The sequence below is a fragment of the Ambystoma mexicanum genome, chromosome 5q (genome assembly GCF_040938575.1).
Source record: "Ambystoma mexicanum isolate Mex_15411 chromosome 5q, UKY_AmexF1_1, whole genome shotgun sequence".
Classification (NCBI taxonomy): Eukaryota; Metazoa; Chordata; class Amphibia; order Caudata; family Ambystomatidae; genus Ambystoma; species Ambystoma mexicanum.
The window spans coordinates 1,055,625,815-1,055,642,869 of record NC_090933.1 but is presented as its reverse complement, the minus strand read 5'-3'; the positions used below and the strand labels follow the sequence as shown (position 1 = coordinate 1,055,642,869).

General features: G+C 46.5%; 1 protein-coding gene across 3 annotated transcripts in view; it reads right to left on the bottom strand.

The window, feature by feature from the left end:
- Positions 1–17,055, bottom strand: part of COL14A1 (collagen type XIV alpha 1 chain) — a 699,289-nt gene that overhangs the window by 618,215 nt on the left and 64,019 nt on the right. For all 3 annotated transcript variants that reach the window (XM_069621559.1, XM_069621558.1, XM_069621560.1), the window contains exon 2: positions 7,688–7,796. In XM_069621559.1, coding sequence (XP_069477660.1) covers positions 7,688–7,775 — 88 coding nt within the window. In that variant the 5' untranslated portion in view covers positions 7,776–7,796. The remainder of the gene's footprint in view (positions 1–7,687; positions 7,797–17,055) is intronic.

Below are 17,055 nucleotides of genomic sequence, written 5' to 3'. Positions count from 1 at the left end.
TCGTTCTAGTGGCTTTCAATCCAAGTGTGTCTAACCAGAGGACACTGTGTCCCCCCAGTTATTGGTGAAAGAGATCGTCAGATAGCCCCGGGCATCGGGGGTAAATGCCAAGCCCCACAGGTGGTATACCCTGGGGGTTGCAGAATAGTTGCCGATTTTGTGTTCTGATATGGAAATCTTTGTCAGCTGGTTGCTTCAGCTTCGATATAACAAACTGGAGTGAAAACAAAATCAACACATTTAGAGTTCCCGCTACGTGAATTAATGAAGGAAAGATTGGTTTTTGCTACATGCCCCAGAAATGCTACACAGTGCATGACTTTTCTACTGCAATTACTGACTAAGCATGTGGCAAGCCTAAAGCTATTATAAACAGTATTAGCATACTTGGTGGAAAAACATTTGACCTTTTACTTTTGACTGAAATTATTTAATCATTTTTTTGGTTGAGGTTTGGTCAAATTTAATTAGATGTGTATATGAGGGGTGCAGTAAGTGAATAGGGGGTTTGCGGGGGCTGGGGGGCTCTCCCCGCATTTCTGACCAAAAAAAGAGCAAAAGAAGTTCAGTCAAAAGTGAAAAGGTCAAATGATTTCGACCAAGTAGACCCAAACCTTATAAACATGTAATACCTCCAATGGAAGTGGGTATAGCCTGAGCCCAAAGTTACCATAAACATCACATGTTTTCCTATGGAAGCAGGTGGTGCTTGGTTTTTCCTGTGTTGAGACCAGTACCGAACTGATCTTGTTTTTGGTGGTAATATCCATTGGTTTCAGGAATGTTTGCTCTGTGCTGGTAGTTACTGGTGCTAATCAATTAAATTGGCTGGTAACCCGGTAAAGAGACGTTTATAGAGGGAGTTATTTTCGTTTTTTATATTTAAACAAGGAAAATAACTCTGGGCTATACATAGATGCTAGCTTCCAAATTGTGGAATTTGTACTGTCTTTTTCATAGTTAGACCGTTGTCGCAATGGTCGCAAATCCTGCCACAGTGAGCTTTATTTTTCATTCAAGGGGAACCCAAATGGGGGTGCTGAGGCATTTAATGATTAAGGAGGTGTACGAAAGAACATTCTCGTGGATAGAAAGACCTTGATATTTTATTTGTGGTCGGATATACTTTTTACTGAATTTGGGAGTGGGCCTCACTTTTTAAGCCGAAATAAACAACAAAGGGTGGTGTCTCATGATAACACAGTAAATGTCAAAAGCGTCAATGCATTTACTCTCAAAGTATATATATGAAGCAGAGCAAGTGGCACCAATCCAAGCAACACTGGTTCACAATGGGTGTTTTGTTTAATACATCAGGTTAACATAGTGGACTTTAATAACCACCTAAGTACAAAATTATATACAGAATAGTGAACAAAACATAAACAGTACAAAGGTATACAAGGTTATGGAGCTCAAGAGTGCTTAGTGACTTATAGCTCCTTGAGACATACAAAAAATGTAGAAAAATAATACTGCAACAAAGGTGAAAACTCATGGTACCATATTGGATAGAACAATTTCGCCCTTTCTTTCTTTCTTTTTTTCTTTCTTTCTTCCTTTGTTTGTTTCTTTCTTTCTTTCTTTGTTTCTTTCTTCCTTTGTTTCTTTCTTTCTTTCTTTTTTTCTTTCTTAAATGCCGAACAGCCCACGGCATTGGGCGCAACAAAAGCACAAGGAGAACCAACACAAAAAACAGGATGAGCTCACTAGCTGGAAGAAAGGGCTTACTTGAATAGCAGGGTTTTGAGGGCTTTTCTAATGGTCCGGGGATTATGGTCAAGAGTCATAGCGGCGGGAAGTGAATTCCAAAATGTAGCTGCTTTTACCTAAAAAGATCTGCCGAGGCCTATCTCCCATTTCAGGCTGGCACAAACAATCTGTGTTTTGTTAGCGGAACGTAGTACTCGGGCCAGGCGATACTGGGGGACAAGCATCTTCAGGTAAGAAGGGGCTTCTCCGTACACACATTTGTGGATGATGGTACCTGCCTTAAAGTTAATGCAGTCTTGGATGGGAAGCCAATGGAGGAGCACAGTTCTGACACATGTTGTGGTCTCATGGTTACATTTAGTGCCGCCACTTAGTCCGAGTCCTGTCTCATGCGCCGTTCTGAAAAAATGTGTTAGAAGAACCTTAATGAGCCTTTGCAAATTTCACACTTGTTCTTATTTAATGTCATGCCTGCAGTTTTGAGTGCTGAGCATGCCCAATGTAGCGCAGCTTCGTGTTCTTCCGTGGATTTCCTGAATACCACGACATCATACAAGTAGTTCATACAGTTCGGGATGTGCCTTATGACTTTGTGAATTTCCTCTTGAACGGAAAAGGCTGAGATATGTCACAAATGTGGTAATGTCTGTGATCCTGGGAGCCTGGTGTCTTTCCCTTTGAATTGGATTGTTCATTCTTCTCATATCCACACATATCCATATGGACCCTTCTGCTGTCCTCTTAGGGACTGGTACTATGTGCATCGCCCAGGGTGTGAGCCCTGTTGCTAGCTCAATGACTTGCTCATCCAATAGTTTGGTGTTTTCCTCCTCTACCTTGTTCTGTATATTGACTGGGATACCCCGGTCGTGCTGGGCTATTGTTTTGAGGTCAGGGTCTATGGTAAGTTGGATATTGGAGTTCCTCAGTTTGCCCAGTACTCTGAATAGTTTCAGGAAAGCTCCTTGGATGTCTTCAACCTTCGCCAGGTATTTACGCACCATCAGCCGGTAGAGGACATGGACCAGCCTCATGTTCACTGCAGTCTTGAAGCTTAGAGTGCAGCTGCTGTTGGTTTCTGTTTTCAGGACATGGAACTGGAGATGGGCTGTGGGCAATTTGTGCGAGTAGACCACCGAGATTACTCCTCTGCATGGCAGGGGGGTGTAGACCTATACGTGTAAATGTCTATGGTGCAAAGCTTCAGTTTTGGAAAGTGTTGGAGACTGTTATGCTTCCTCACTTAGAATATTTACTATCACTCCAGTGTTGATGAGGAATTATGCAGGAGTGACATTGACGTGCATTACTAAAGTTGGGCTCTGCTCATTGGCCACGTCATTGTTCAGTGCCCACAGGTATCCTTTTTTTCTGTGATCATCTGTGGACGATGCAGAGTAGCTGCTTGATGGCGAGCGCACTTCAATGTAGCGAACATGTCTTCTAGAATCTTGATGTCTGCGTCCTTCTGTCAACCGCCTTTCACTGCGTTGGTAGAATCTGGCGCTCTTCCTGTCACCCAGCCAGTGCTTTCTTGGTTTATTGCCAGATGCATCAACATGTGGGTTGGGCCTCAAGGTCCTCCATCGCTCTGTTGGCAATCTTTTTCCTGGTCTTGGCAGGGCTGTGTTCTTGCAAATGGCTCTGAAATGGTCATCGATGCCGCATGCTGTGCATTTGTGTCCCAGTGCAGGGCATGCACCTTCATGAGGGTGTTCATTGCCACACTTGAATCATGTGGCGTTGCCACGCCTAGTGGTGTTGGTGTTGGATAGGATGAGCATGTCCACGCTCTTCGCCTCTGTCTGTTGTGGTTGTTTGGACACTTAGTTCATGCTGTCCATTTGCTGGTCAATGGCAGATTCCATTCAGGCCAGTGTGAGTATTTCCTCGAGTGACCTCTGTTTCTGCAATCGTTTCTTGCGGAATGCCTGAGACTCACACCCTGCTATGACCTGTGAGTGCAGGGCTTCATTGTTGGAGTATCTGTGAAGTGAAACTTGCATTGTTTGATCTTAATGCGCAGTCTCATGATGAAGTTGTTGAGGGTCTCACCCTTTTCCTGGTGTGTCGTGCGGTATATGAGTCTTTCGTAATCCACGTTGGTGTGCGGGCAAAGTAATTTGACAACGCCTCATGGTGATCACTGAAAGAGGCTGTGTCTATGTCAAGTAATTTGCCTGTGATATCTCTCACTGCTGGCCCTAGCGCGAGTGAGAGCATGTTCTTTATTCTGCCATCATCAGTGCTGCCCATGGCTCTGACGTGAGCCATTTCATCCACCTGGGCCATAGGTTACTGGTGTCACATCAGTCAAAATCCAGAGGCAAGTGGATAGTTTGGGACTCACTTGTGGGTGGCTCCGCTGCTGGGATGTCTCCTTCAGATCCTGAGTGGCCAAAGGGCTGGCAGTGGCACTACCTCTGTATTTTCAGGGGACTATTGTTTGTGGGGGCTAGCTGTGGTATCACTACAACACTTCCTATTGTGATCTTTGACTTGCAAATTGTCACTGCCAATGCTGTTTCAAACTTACCTTCTATTGTTCCTTGCTTTCTGATGAATGGTTGGTTGTCTGTGTTATTTATTTATTTGCAATCCATCGCTGTCGTGCTGTCTCAGCACACTGGGGGCACCCAGCGTACAATACGCTGGCTCTGCAGGCCACGTGTGACTCCAGATCAGCCCACACTATTGGGTGGACGGCTCATGCTCCGAGCCGGTGAGGGATGCTCTCACACTGAGCGGGAGAGTGCTGTCGCGCTAACAGCAGTGCCTACTGCACTTCTCCCGTTCCGGCTCCACCAGTCCTCCCCTTAAGTCAGCGGGAGCAGGGCGCGCTTGTCAAGCTGGATGGCATCCGCACCAGTGCCGTGGATGCACGCTGCCGCGGGACGGAAGCACAGGTCTTCTGCCCATTGTCACCAATGTGGGAGTCTGCTGTGTCTTGCCGGAGGACCGCTCTGCTACATTAGGAAAAGACACAGGATTTGCCGGGAGGTGTTGCATACACTTCTGTATTCTTAGCATCAACTGAACTCCCAAACTCCCCAATGCCCCGGAACACCCACCCTAGCCCCACGTCACTTCCTGATCTTGCCACCTCGTCAATGGCCACACCCGCAGCCCAAACAACGGTGAGGGTCTATAACACTGTAACGACATCACAGGGTGTACAACTTACTCAGTTAAGCCTATTGCTGTTATACCCCTGCCTGGGGTAGTGCTCTGAACACCCCTAAAACAAGGGGTGGCCTGGGCAGAGGCTAAAGGGGGCATCTGGTGCACATCATTGCTGTGTTTCCACTTGAAGCAGTGCAGCGAGACACAATAATTAGCATTGTTGACTGGTGGCCTCTATCAGCCCTCTCCCACAGGACACCCTTTACAGCACTTTGAAAATTACACATGAATCAAAAAGGCAAAAAATCTATACAAATGCTAGTGCACGAAGACGGCAGTTCTGACTTTACAGTGTTACAATTCTGGCATCTCTGGCGCCAACCCCCAGCCTCTGGGCGCCAATTGAAAATGGCGCACTCAAAAGACATAAAACATGTGAAGAATGTGTTGGATTGAGCAGGTTTCCGTTAGTGTGATTAGGAAATGTTCAATTTTCCTTTATCAAATGTGTTCTTTTTCCTTTTGTGAACTTCACCGAAGGGGGTCAGACACATGCCCGTGCCGTATTCATTATTCACACAATAAGGGAATAGGCGGGAAAATACTTAATTGTGTATCCTGGGTCGTTGAATCCCGTGTCTGTGCCCAAGAATACATGCTTTTCATTTCACTCCAAGCAGCAGAAGGCCGCAGCATTCTACAGTACGCAAGACCCCGCCCCCTCCTTCCTTACTCATACTCAGGTGTCATTACTCGCTTGACCTGGCACTTCCGGCATGCGTCATGCGTGCAGCAGTTACTGTGTACTGTACAAAGTGGGATGAAGTGGCCGGGCCTGGGGCTGTCTGACCATCGTATGAAAATATTTATATTGATTTGTTTTCATTTATGCTGAAAAGCCTGGTTTGAATTTCAGGGCTGGTTCCGGAAAAGGCAATCGAAGACAGCTGCCTAGGCTAACACTAGCAAACAGGCACCAGGATGCACCATGTTGACCCCCAAAATGAGAACTGGCCCCAATGCAAGAGCTGGTCCTACAGTGAGGCAATGCCAGGCAGTTGCCTAGGCTGACACTAGTAAAGAGGCACTGGAGTACTCGATATTGCGCCCCCCCAAATCAAAACTGGCCCCAAAGCAAGGGTTGGTTCTACAATGAACTAATTCTAGACAGCTGCCTAGGCTGACACAAGCAAAGAGGCGCTGGGGTACTCCATATTGACCCCCAAAATGATGACTGGTCTCAATGCAAGAGCTGGTCCTACAATTAGGCAATTCCAGCCAGTTGACTAGGCTGACACTAGCAAGAAGACGCCAGGGTGTGGCATTGACCCCCAAAATCAAAACTGGACCCAAAGCAAGGGCTGCTTCTACATAAACTAATTCTAGACAGCTGCCTAGGCTGACACTAGCAAAGAGGCGCTGGGGTACTCCATATTGCCCCCCCCCCCCCAAAATCAAAACTGGCCCCAAAGCAAGGGCTGGTTCTACAGTTAGCTAATTCTAAACAGCTGCCTAGGCTAATACTAGCAAACGGGCAGCAGGGTACTCCATATTGACCCCCAAACAGAACTGGCACCAAGGCAAGAGCTGGTTGTACAATTAGGCAATTCCAGGCAGTTCCCTAGGCTGACACTAACAAGAAGAAGCCAGGGCGTGGCATATTGTCCCCCAAAGTCAAAACGGGCCCCAATGCAAGGGCTGCTTCTACAATAAGGTAATACTAGACAGCTGCCTAGGCTGACACTAGCAAGTAGGCACCAGGGTGTGCAATACTGACCCCCAAATTCAAAACTGGCCTCTACACATGCGGATGGGAGGAGCTCCCAAATGGCATTTTGCTGACGTGACATAAATGACTGCACCAGCGCTAGTAGGTAGCACATACCCCCTCTAAAAATGTTGTTACTTTTTTGGTACCAGAACGTACGCCTTGGGTGCATTTCCACATTATGCAGTGAATTGCTGATGGATGTGTTAAGCTTCTTGTCATCAAGGAGCCGCATCTTTTGGCATAAAATATGTCATACAACCAAGAGACGGCCACGCACACTGCATGGCCCACTGAGAAATTCAACTGAGATACGCCTACATGTGCGTGTTTGGGAAGTTGCTGTGTCACATGTTTCTTTTGTAAACTCATGCTGAACACGATGCACATGCATGAGGCCATGACCACAATCAGCCGTCTTTGCCAACGATTCAGATGTTTGTTTTTAAATTGATGAGGTAGAATACAGGTATCGGAGACGAGCTCTCAGGCAGCATGTCTCCCATGCAGCTTGTGTGGTGCGAGCCATGCTCTGTCAGGTAAAACACTCACGCATTCTCAGGCCCCATCATTTGGGGATGTGCACACCCTAAAGGAGAGTTGTCCAACTCCGGACCTTGATGTCCAGAATCCTGACCGGTTTTCAGGATTTCCCTCAGTAAACTTTGTGGGGATAAATGTGCATACATTTAGAATCATTGTATGCAAATTTCTCATGAATATTTATGAGGGGTATCCTAAAAACCCAGCAAGGATCCAGCCCTTGAGGCCTGGAGTTGGACAGCCCTGCCCTAAACGCATGACACCAAGCAAACACATGCTAAACAATAGTTCCTTCCTTGGTTGAAAGACTTCTGTCCAAACTGTAATATAATCACACTTCACAGCAATATCCTATTGGTCTTCTGTAGTAAATTTAATTATAATATTAGTATGTGAATGTGTACATGGGCACAAGCATCTGTGTATGAGAGCATGTATGTGTGTGTCTGTGTGTGTGCAAGTGTGCATGGGTTGGTGTTTGTGTTAAAGTGCGTGCGTGTGGACGTGCGTGTGCATGTATGTGTGTGCGTCATCCCTTACCTTGACCGTGCACACTGCTGGAGAAATGTACAATCACAGCCAGGAAGGAGAGTAGGAAACAGATCTGCAACCTGTGTCCGATCTTCATTGTTACTGGCTACTAGTAAACCTGCAAATAAAACAGAGATAGGGGTCCATCAAACTTATAGTAAAATATAGCCTGATAGGGCCTGTTTATCGGCCTATTTTACATACAAAAAAATGTGTGACATTCTGCAACTGTCCTCTGTTGAGTACGCAGGCGATGAGGCCAACTCCTTTTGCTCCTGTCGCTTTCTTGAGAGCTGTAGGAGAATGCCTCACAGATCCCTCAAGAAATACACAGGGGCAAAATACCAGAACACACAGTCAACTCCAGAAGACCCTCAGATAGGTGTCAACATTGTAGATGTGTTCTTTTTTAATGAGATAGCCATTACATTGTGACAATGGGTCCCCTGGCCTATAAGAACACATTGACAGACAATATGGCATCCACGCTGCTCTAGGGCGTCATTAGCACTCAATCTTTGTCACCAGCACTACCATCAGCAGTGTCCGCTGTCACAAGGGCTTCGTTGAGAGTGGGAGGCACCGGGCCGCAGCTGTTGCTGATGGGGTAAGTGACAATGGGCCTCTCCACAGTCTGCCATCAAGTGGCCTCACTGCATTTCCATTCGTGTAACGCGGGCAAGGGAATGCACCATCTCCTACACCTCAAGGAAGCGTCGCCATAATGCTGTGGAGCTCTGCTACCCGTGCCATAACCTGTTTTGGGGAACACGTCGCCCCAGTCTTGAAGAGATTGTACTCACTGCTAGGGCCAGGATACAGTTCCAGACTCGTACTTACCTTGGACCATAAGGGTCTGTGTATTCAATCGCCAGTTTATCTGAACCACTGTGACTTATTGAACTAACATTGTGACTGAAAGAGTGGACCCACGCATTATTAGCTACAATGCTGTGCATGTCTTCTCAGTGCAGCCAGAACCCATTCAAAAAGTGGAAGTGCCCTATAGTAGGCCAGTCTCTTCCCTGGCAAGTGTCTGCATGGGCATCTGGGCATTGGGGTCAGGTCGGCATTTTCTCGAGCGCATGGCAAAACCGCTTTCACATTGTCACCTGTGTCTCTTCCATGTGGGCAGGAGGAAAGCCTTGACAAACAGCAAAACTGCCTCTTCTCTGGTCCATGCTAGATTCTTATACTGCCCACTGTTAAATTAAATATTGGCTTAATAGCCTATTAGAAATATACAGAGAAAGGATAAGCAGGGTGGATATTTCAGACAATACCAACACTGCCCTCCATCAGCTTCTCACTGTATGGCTGACATTTCTGACAAGATGGAAACCAGGCTGGTATCTTATGATCCCAATAATTATATGACTAATCTGGGAGGACACTTCCTGAACTGGCATCCACAAAATCATACAGATGGCATAACACGATTTGTCCAGATGGAGAACAGTCACTATGCAAGGGGCACGTCTACATTACCTTCACCATGAAATAACCTTCAACTGATATACACATACTGGACACTACTGGAACGCTCAATGAGAATGGAGACATAAACATACGGTTACTTTGGGTAAGGGGTCTAGAGGCCTGGAGACCTCCCTGAGTACGTCAGGCTTTCAGCATTTGAAACAAAGCATTCAGAGGACTGGATTAGGGGAGAGCTGGGGGTTTAAGACCCTTAAATTGGGCTCCTAATATATCCCTCACAAAGGGTTTTAGACAGAGGCAAGACAGCAAGACCCCTTGGCATAACCTAAGGCTTAGCTTTCTGCAATTTGGTTGATCTGAAAAGCTTAAATTCTACTAAAGCTCATGGGGGCAAAACAGTAAGAGTTGTAGAAGTTAGAGTCCAAAACAATATAGTTATACCAATATGATGATTTATTTATATTGTTACAATTCCAAATTTCCTGGGCAGATCACTATAATAGTAGTTTAAAATGTGGATCAAGGGAGGCCCTTTCACGTCTACAGAAAGTAGCAGCATGCCTGGACATGTTTTAAGAGTAACATGGATGTATTCATCAGGACTGCATGTTAGTTTGACTTGATGGCCTGAGGTATCCAGTAGAGGCTGTTTGCAAAAGTACCCTTCCCACTCTGGAGCTCAAAAAGAGGGAAGCAGGAGTTGCTGGAACTCAAATCCTGAAACAAGCCTCCACAGCAAGACCTTCCAGTAACTCAGAGGTGCCACTGGCTTTCCAGTGGCCCCAGGTTCTTGCACTACTGCTTCCCTTTGAAAGCCCTCAAGTGGTGTGCATGCGTCATGTCCTGGTTTTCCAACTGGCGGCGTCAGTGGGTGCCTAGCAACAATTGGAGGCTGCCATGGCGTCTGTTTCAGTGCAATTCGGCACACAGAGCTCCTTGACACTACAAATCCCATCATTCCCTCTACTGTAGTCACGTGACACCCTGATTTCTCGAACTCTGTAATTCAAGGGGACTCGCGTGAGGTTTAACGCTGGCCTCCCCGTCTTAGTTTTTTAAAATGTATTTCCATTCTTTCATTTCCTTCCTATTACCCTTTCCTTCCGATCTCCTCCCTGAACTCCTAGGGGTTGTGATTGTTATATTCTACATTTTTGGATACCTTTTTGGGACGCTTTGCTGCTTCAACATTTGGATTGCTTTGGGCACATTTTGGGACGCTTTGCTGCTTCAACATTTTGAATTGCTTTGACCACTTTTTGGTGCTTTGCTGCTTCAACACTTGGATTGGTTTAAAGCACTTTTTGGGACACTTTGCTGCTTCAACCTTTGGATTGGTTTCCTGATATATATATATTGGTACACTCCTCCTTCCTCACATCCTGCTCTCATCTCTTCACTTGAATACTAGTAGGTTGCTGGTATACTTCTCCACGGAGCAGGTAAGAGTGGGTAGCCGTGGGTGATGTCTGCTGTTTTCCGGCACTTCATGGCTGCATATTCTGACTTATTGCTTTGTTCTTTGTTCCTCTAGCTCTGCTGTTTCTGCTCCTGCCTTTTCACTCAAGCCCCCGGCCTGACAGGTGTAATTAGTCTCTGCAGGCTGAGCTCTTGGGGGGAAAGTCTTTTGCATATCACGTTGAAGACTTTTGCATTCAAAGAGTGAAGAAACGCCCAAAATTGGGTGTGTCATCTGCAACAGCTTGAATAATATATCTTTGAGTTGTGACAGATTTAGGAGCCTATTATCGCCTATCGGTTATGGAGGCTGCAGCTGATCCAATGACAGCCCTTAAGCAGGCCTTTTCTACTTTACGTACCGATATGGCATCTGCACATGCGACTTTACATCAACGATTGGATGTATTACAGAGCTTTGTGCAGCCATTACCCCATGACGAGGAGTTTGGTGATGCCGCTGCTGTTGCACCTCCTCCTGTAATCCCAGTACCACTTCCGGCTCCACCCCCAGTTGTTCTTCCTGGGCCTTTCCCTTTGGCTCCACTGGAATGCTTCTCGGGTGATCCCAAAGTGTACCAGACTTTCGTGAACCAGTGTCGCCTGCATTTCCTTTGTCGTCCCTTGGCGTTTCCAGACGCTACTACAAAGGCGCCATTTGTTCTTTCCCACCTGGGTGGCACTGCCGCAGCGTGGGCTAATCCATTGCTGGAAGCAAATGACCCAGCTCTGTATGACTTTGATACTTTAATCCAAGCCATGAACAGTGTTTTTGATATGCGATACAAAGCACAGACCTTGGATCTGGAATTCCTGGCTATTAGTCAAGGCAAGACGGATCTTCTGACTTATCTCGCCTGCTTTAACCAATTAGCGTCTGAAACCACGTGGACGGAACAGAAGAAAGCGGCCGTATTCCATCTCTTCCATCTGGTTTTCCTGAATTCCTGGATGCTCGACTTTGGCAAAGGCTTGGTGAACATCGGTATCCCGATATTCGCACCTCATCTCGACCAGATGTAGCTACTCCTGCTCTCCATGGAGAGGCCGAACCCATGCAAATAGGGGCAATCAGGGGCCCATTATCCAAAGCCGAATGAGAAAGACGTATGGTGAATAACCTATGTTTTTATTGTGGCCAGTCAGGTCATTACATTTGTTTGTGTCCTAAAAGACCCGCCAAGGTGGCTGGAAACACCAGGACTCATCCTTAAACCAGGCCTTCCGGGCGAGTCAAATGATCCAGGGTTCGGGTGATTGTTTCCTGTCTTCGCACATTTACCTTGCTATGTACTTCACTGCTCCTGGCATCAAAGCCTTTACCAACCCAGTTATGATTGATTCAGGAGCTAGTGGGAGTTACATGGACATCAAACTGGCCGAACGTTATGGACTACCTGTATTTCCCAAAGCAAGACCCGAGGAAGTACATGCAGTAGATGGTTCCCATCTGGTATCTGGACAGGTAACGGAGCAAACAGGTCCGCTACAGATGTCCACCCTACAAGGTCATTCAGAATCCATCACTTTTGACCTTATTTCTGCCCCTTAATTTGGCATCATTCTTGGTCTCTCTTGGCTGCAAACACACAATCCTGTAATTGACTGGGTTGAACAAACAGTGCAGTTCTCTTCCTCTTTTTGCATACAAAGTTGTCTTGAGTCCCGTGATGTAGCAGCATTGTCTCCTTGTTTGGCAATGGTGCCTAGTCTCCCTTCCATTAGTGCCACATGGTCTAGTCCAGACCCTAAACTCCCAGTGGAATACCAGGAGTTTTCTGATGCGTTCGACAAAGGATTGTCAGAAAAACTGCCCCCACACAGGTGTTATGACTGCCCCATTGATTTAATACCCGGAGCAGTAATACCACATGGTTGTATTTATTCCCTCATTCAGAAGGAAGAGGAACATCTGCGAGACTATGTGAGCAATGCCTTGTGTGGACTATCGTGCCCTTAACAAAGTCATGGTTAAAAACCAGTATCCGTTACCGCTCATCACGGAACTTCTCGATAAAATGACCTCCTCCATTGTCTTCACCAAGTTGGACTTGCGGGGAGCATACAATTTGGTGAGGATGCAAAATGGAGATGAATGGAAAACCGCATTTAAGACGAAGTTCGGGCTCTATGAATATTGTGTAATTCCTTTTGGGCTTTGCAATGCCGGGCTACATTCCAGCACTTCGTAAATGACATCTTCAGAGATATGTTGGATTGTTATGTCGTAATCTATTTGGAGGACATCCTGATATTCTCGGAATCCATTTCTCAACACATACAACATGTGCGTTCTGTCCTACTCCGTCTGCGTAAACACTCCCTCTATGCAAAACTGGAGAAGTGTGTGTTCCATGTGTCGTCCGTTGAGTTCCTGGGGTTTCAAATATCCAAGAAGGGAGTGCTCATGTGCACCTCCAAGGTTCGGGCAGTACTGGACTGGCCTGTCCCGAGCTCAGTGAAAGCTCTTCAATCCTTCTTGGGCTTTTCAAATGTTTATAGGCGTTTCATCGCCTCCTTTTCTGAAATTGTAGCCCATTGACCGGGTTGACCAGTCCTAATGTTCCTTTCCTTTGGGATGACAAAGCGCAGTCTGCCTTTCGGAATCTGAAAGAAGCTTTTACTACCGCTCCTGTATTACAGCATCCCAACCCACCTCTTCCGTTCATCGTGGAAGCAGATGCCTCCGCTATTGCGGTAGGAGCCATCCTATCACAGATATGCCCCGCTACTCAACACCTACATCCAGTGGCCTTTCATTCTCCGTAATTTACATCAGCAGAATGCAACTATACGATCATGGAAAGGGAACTACTGGCAATCAAGGTGGCGTTCAAAGAGTGGAGGCACCATCTCTTAGGTGCAAGGCATCCAATAACCGTGTATACAGACCATCAAAATCTCCAGGCCCTGCCTCATGTGAAGTGTACCAACGGCAGGCAGATACGTTGGCATTTATTCTTTACTATGTTTGATTTCATAGTGACGTATCGCCCCGGTCCATTACATGGAAAAGTGGATGCTTTATCCCGCATCGGTACTGACATGGACACCAAAAAACAAACACCACCGGTATTACCCTCAGGTGCTGTTGTGTGTGTTTGTTTGGTCTCTCTGTCACTTATAGACAGATTAAGGAGATGGGCCAAGGATCATGTTTCTGTTCCCAATGAGTTGGATGGCGAGCTTATCACCAGCCTTCCCTATGTTCGTGGGCTATTGTACCTACCTGACAACCAAACCAGACAGAAAGCTTTAGAATGGTCTCATGATCTCCCGTTAGCAGCCCATTCTGGTCAAGCTAAAACCTATGATCTACTGCACCGGTGGTGCTGGTGGCCTGGCACGAAGAAAGACACTGAACAATATGTTTCTAAGTGTGCTATATGTACACAATGGAAGAGACAGCTGGGCAAACCCGTAGATCTTTTAATGAGTATGCCTTTACCACTGCATCCGTGGCATACGGTTACCCTTGATTTTGTGGTGGAACTCCCCTTGATCAGAGGCATGTCCACAATCCTTGTGGTGGTTGATGTCTTTACCAAGATGGCTCGGTTTATACCATGCTCGGGTGTACCTACTGCTCGCATATTGGCTAGCTTGTTTTTTGACTAAGTGGTACTTTTCTTTGGACTACCCATGGTCCTAATTTCTGACAGAGGGTCTCAATTTACTTTGCGTTTTTGGCACGCTCTCACCTCATCCTTGGGTATTGATGCACGCTTGTCCTCGGCCTACCATCCTCAAACGAATGGCCAGACTGAACGTACAAATGGCACCATGGAACAGTTTCTCCGCTGCCTGTGTCTGCAACATCAATCACATCAATCGAACTGGTTGTCGGTACTAGGTACTGCTGAATTTGCCTACAATAATTCCAGGCACTCATCGGTTGGCTGTTCCAATTTTAGGCATGTATGGACTACATCAGAGGACCCTCCCGCCTGTTCTGCCTTCCCTGAAGCAGATCCCAGCAGCAAAAGACATGAGAGATTCCCTACTTACAGTTTGTGAGCCAGTAATCACAACAGACAGTCTAACAACACTATCAAATACAACCTAGACAGTAAAGGGATGCAAAGGACAGACAGATTCAAAGAAGGAAAATGGATGCACTCTGGATGCTGACAGGAGGGTAGTTGGTGTGGTTAACAACCATAACGGTTTAAGGTTTCTTGTCTTTAGCACAATGGGGGCAATGGGCCTTAAAATGTCTCCAGGGGCCTCCTAGGAAGGATCAGGGGGACAGAACCGCAACGTACCTAGAGCTGTAGATGTTCTTGGAGCGTGACAGGGTTGAGTTGGCTTTAGGGCACTTTGCAGGCGTCTGTGACAGAGTTTGAGGCGGGAGTCGCTGCAGGTATCAGGCGGCACAGCGGTTCTGTGAGCGAAGCTGGACACACAGCTGCAGGCTGGCCAACATGGCAGCTCGGGGTCAGGAATCATTGTCTCAGTTCTGATCAGCATTTCTGAAGTACTATTCGAGACATCTTGGGTTTCCTTCTGTGACTGCGGCTGGACAACAGTCAGCGTTGCAGTTGGTTGTGGATCAAGGAACTTGTCTGGCTCAAAAATGTCCTTTAAGGTGGACAGAGGTAGATGCTTGTCGAGGCACTTCTCACAGCTTCTTCAATGGACTTGTGTCATCCTTTAAGGTCGATGGCACAAGGCTGAGGAGTGTGTTGCAGGCAGCTGTTAGGGGTTCAGAGACCTTCTGGCACTTCCTATACAGGAAGCTTGCGGCAGAGCCTAGCAGTGCACGCTGTGTGCTGGTTGGGTACCGGTACTGTGGTGGTTGGAGGGCCTCTGAGTTCTGTATCTCCCTCTGTTCCCTGGGAGATGTTTAGGGGAGGGATCTTACTTATCTCTTGGGAAATCCTGGCCTTCCTTCAGTGGCCGAAGATGTAAGGACGACTGTACCTTCAGCCAGGGTCCAAGATTGAGTTCTTATTTGTTACTTCAAGGGAAGTATTCAGCTGATCTGCCAAAAGAGGTGCTCAGCCCTCTTTTAAAGCCAAGTGGGCCACAGTGATTGGTTTAGGCTAAGCCTACCTTAATTAACCAATTCTGGGGTCGCAACCAACAATCTCCTGTATGCATGAGGTAATAACCAGAGTGCTTTGCAACAGGGAAGGTAAAGTGGTGAAAACTTGTGATAATAAGTCCCACCTATCTTCCTGTCTGTTGTTGATCAAAGAGTCTCTCTGGTTAATGGATCTCTCTGTGGTTTCTAATTAAAGCGGCATGTCTCCCTTGAAGCTGCAGTAAGACCAGACTCTGTGCCTCCTGCCACCACATTCTTGTACCTTATGAATGGGGTACCCCTTCCGGGATTGCCTACTGTAAACACACAGTCCCAGACATGACAGCTCACTGTCATTGATACTGAGGGTGGGAGCTGGCTTCAGTTTCACACAGTTACATATGAAAGGTTGTTGGGTTTCCTGTCTCTTTTGTTAACCTCTGCAGCCAGGCCCTATGTGGGCATGTTTGAAGTACCCTCTAGTTGGTATGTTAATAGCTGCCACCAGTGGCAGGGCCTAATAAAAGAGCAGGGTGGATCCATGGAGCCTTTGTTAGTTAATCAGGCTGGCCATGGCAGGGGGAAGCTTGGTCCTCCTCTTTTCTGGAGATGACATAGTGTACTCCTTGCTGTCTCATTCCAACTAAATATGACAGGGTGGACTGCGCCTGTAGGCGGTGTCCACCCAGAGTACACAGGTCTATATGTTTGCCGTGGTGTGAGAATAAGAAAATGTCTGTGGATTAGCCCCACACATTTTCCTGAGGTTGGTCTACCCATCATTACATTTCATACAAATTTTAAAAAATCCCAGGCGAGCTCACATCCACAGTGCTGATGGTCGAATTCCTCACAGACTTGTTGAACTGTTTCAGAATTGCTTTCAAAATGCAGACATAAAGGCTTCTCGGTTGTGGTTCGAAATCTAAAATTGCTTTAGTTTTCAATGCCATGGACCTTCTCACTTGCAAATACCATGGTTCCAGATCTCCTCATCTGGGGTTCTATTTTGATGTCCCAGATTGTCCTTTGGCTTTAACTTGGCTCTCTTGTGATAAGAGCCATTAAAGAGATGCCGAAGACTGGAACATCCCCATGACAGATGAAGCTTTGAGTCCAGGCACAGGGAAAATTAATCCCCAATTTTATAAACAACGCAATGGGACCAGCTTTTCGTTGGAATGAAAGGCTTTTCTACTAAGACATTTTGAAGACCAAAAACCTCAGAAATCCAACTACAGTCATACAATTCAGAGAATTTTCTAAAAAGAAGGACTGGCTTATGGAAGCGGCTAGAGATGTGCTCCACTTTAACTGAGCTCCCTCAAAGTCCTATTCAGATATCTGCAGGCGGAAGCAAGACAGGAACACGCACTGTAGGTAGAACACGTTGTTCACATTTTGGAAACAAGGGTGAAGCTCAAAGTCTTTAAGTTAGCTAAAGGTGCTGGTG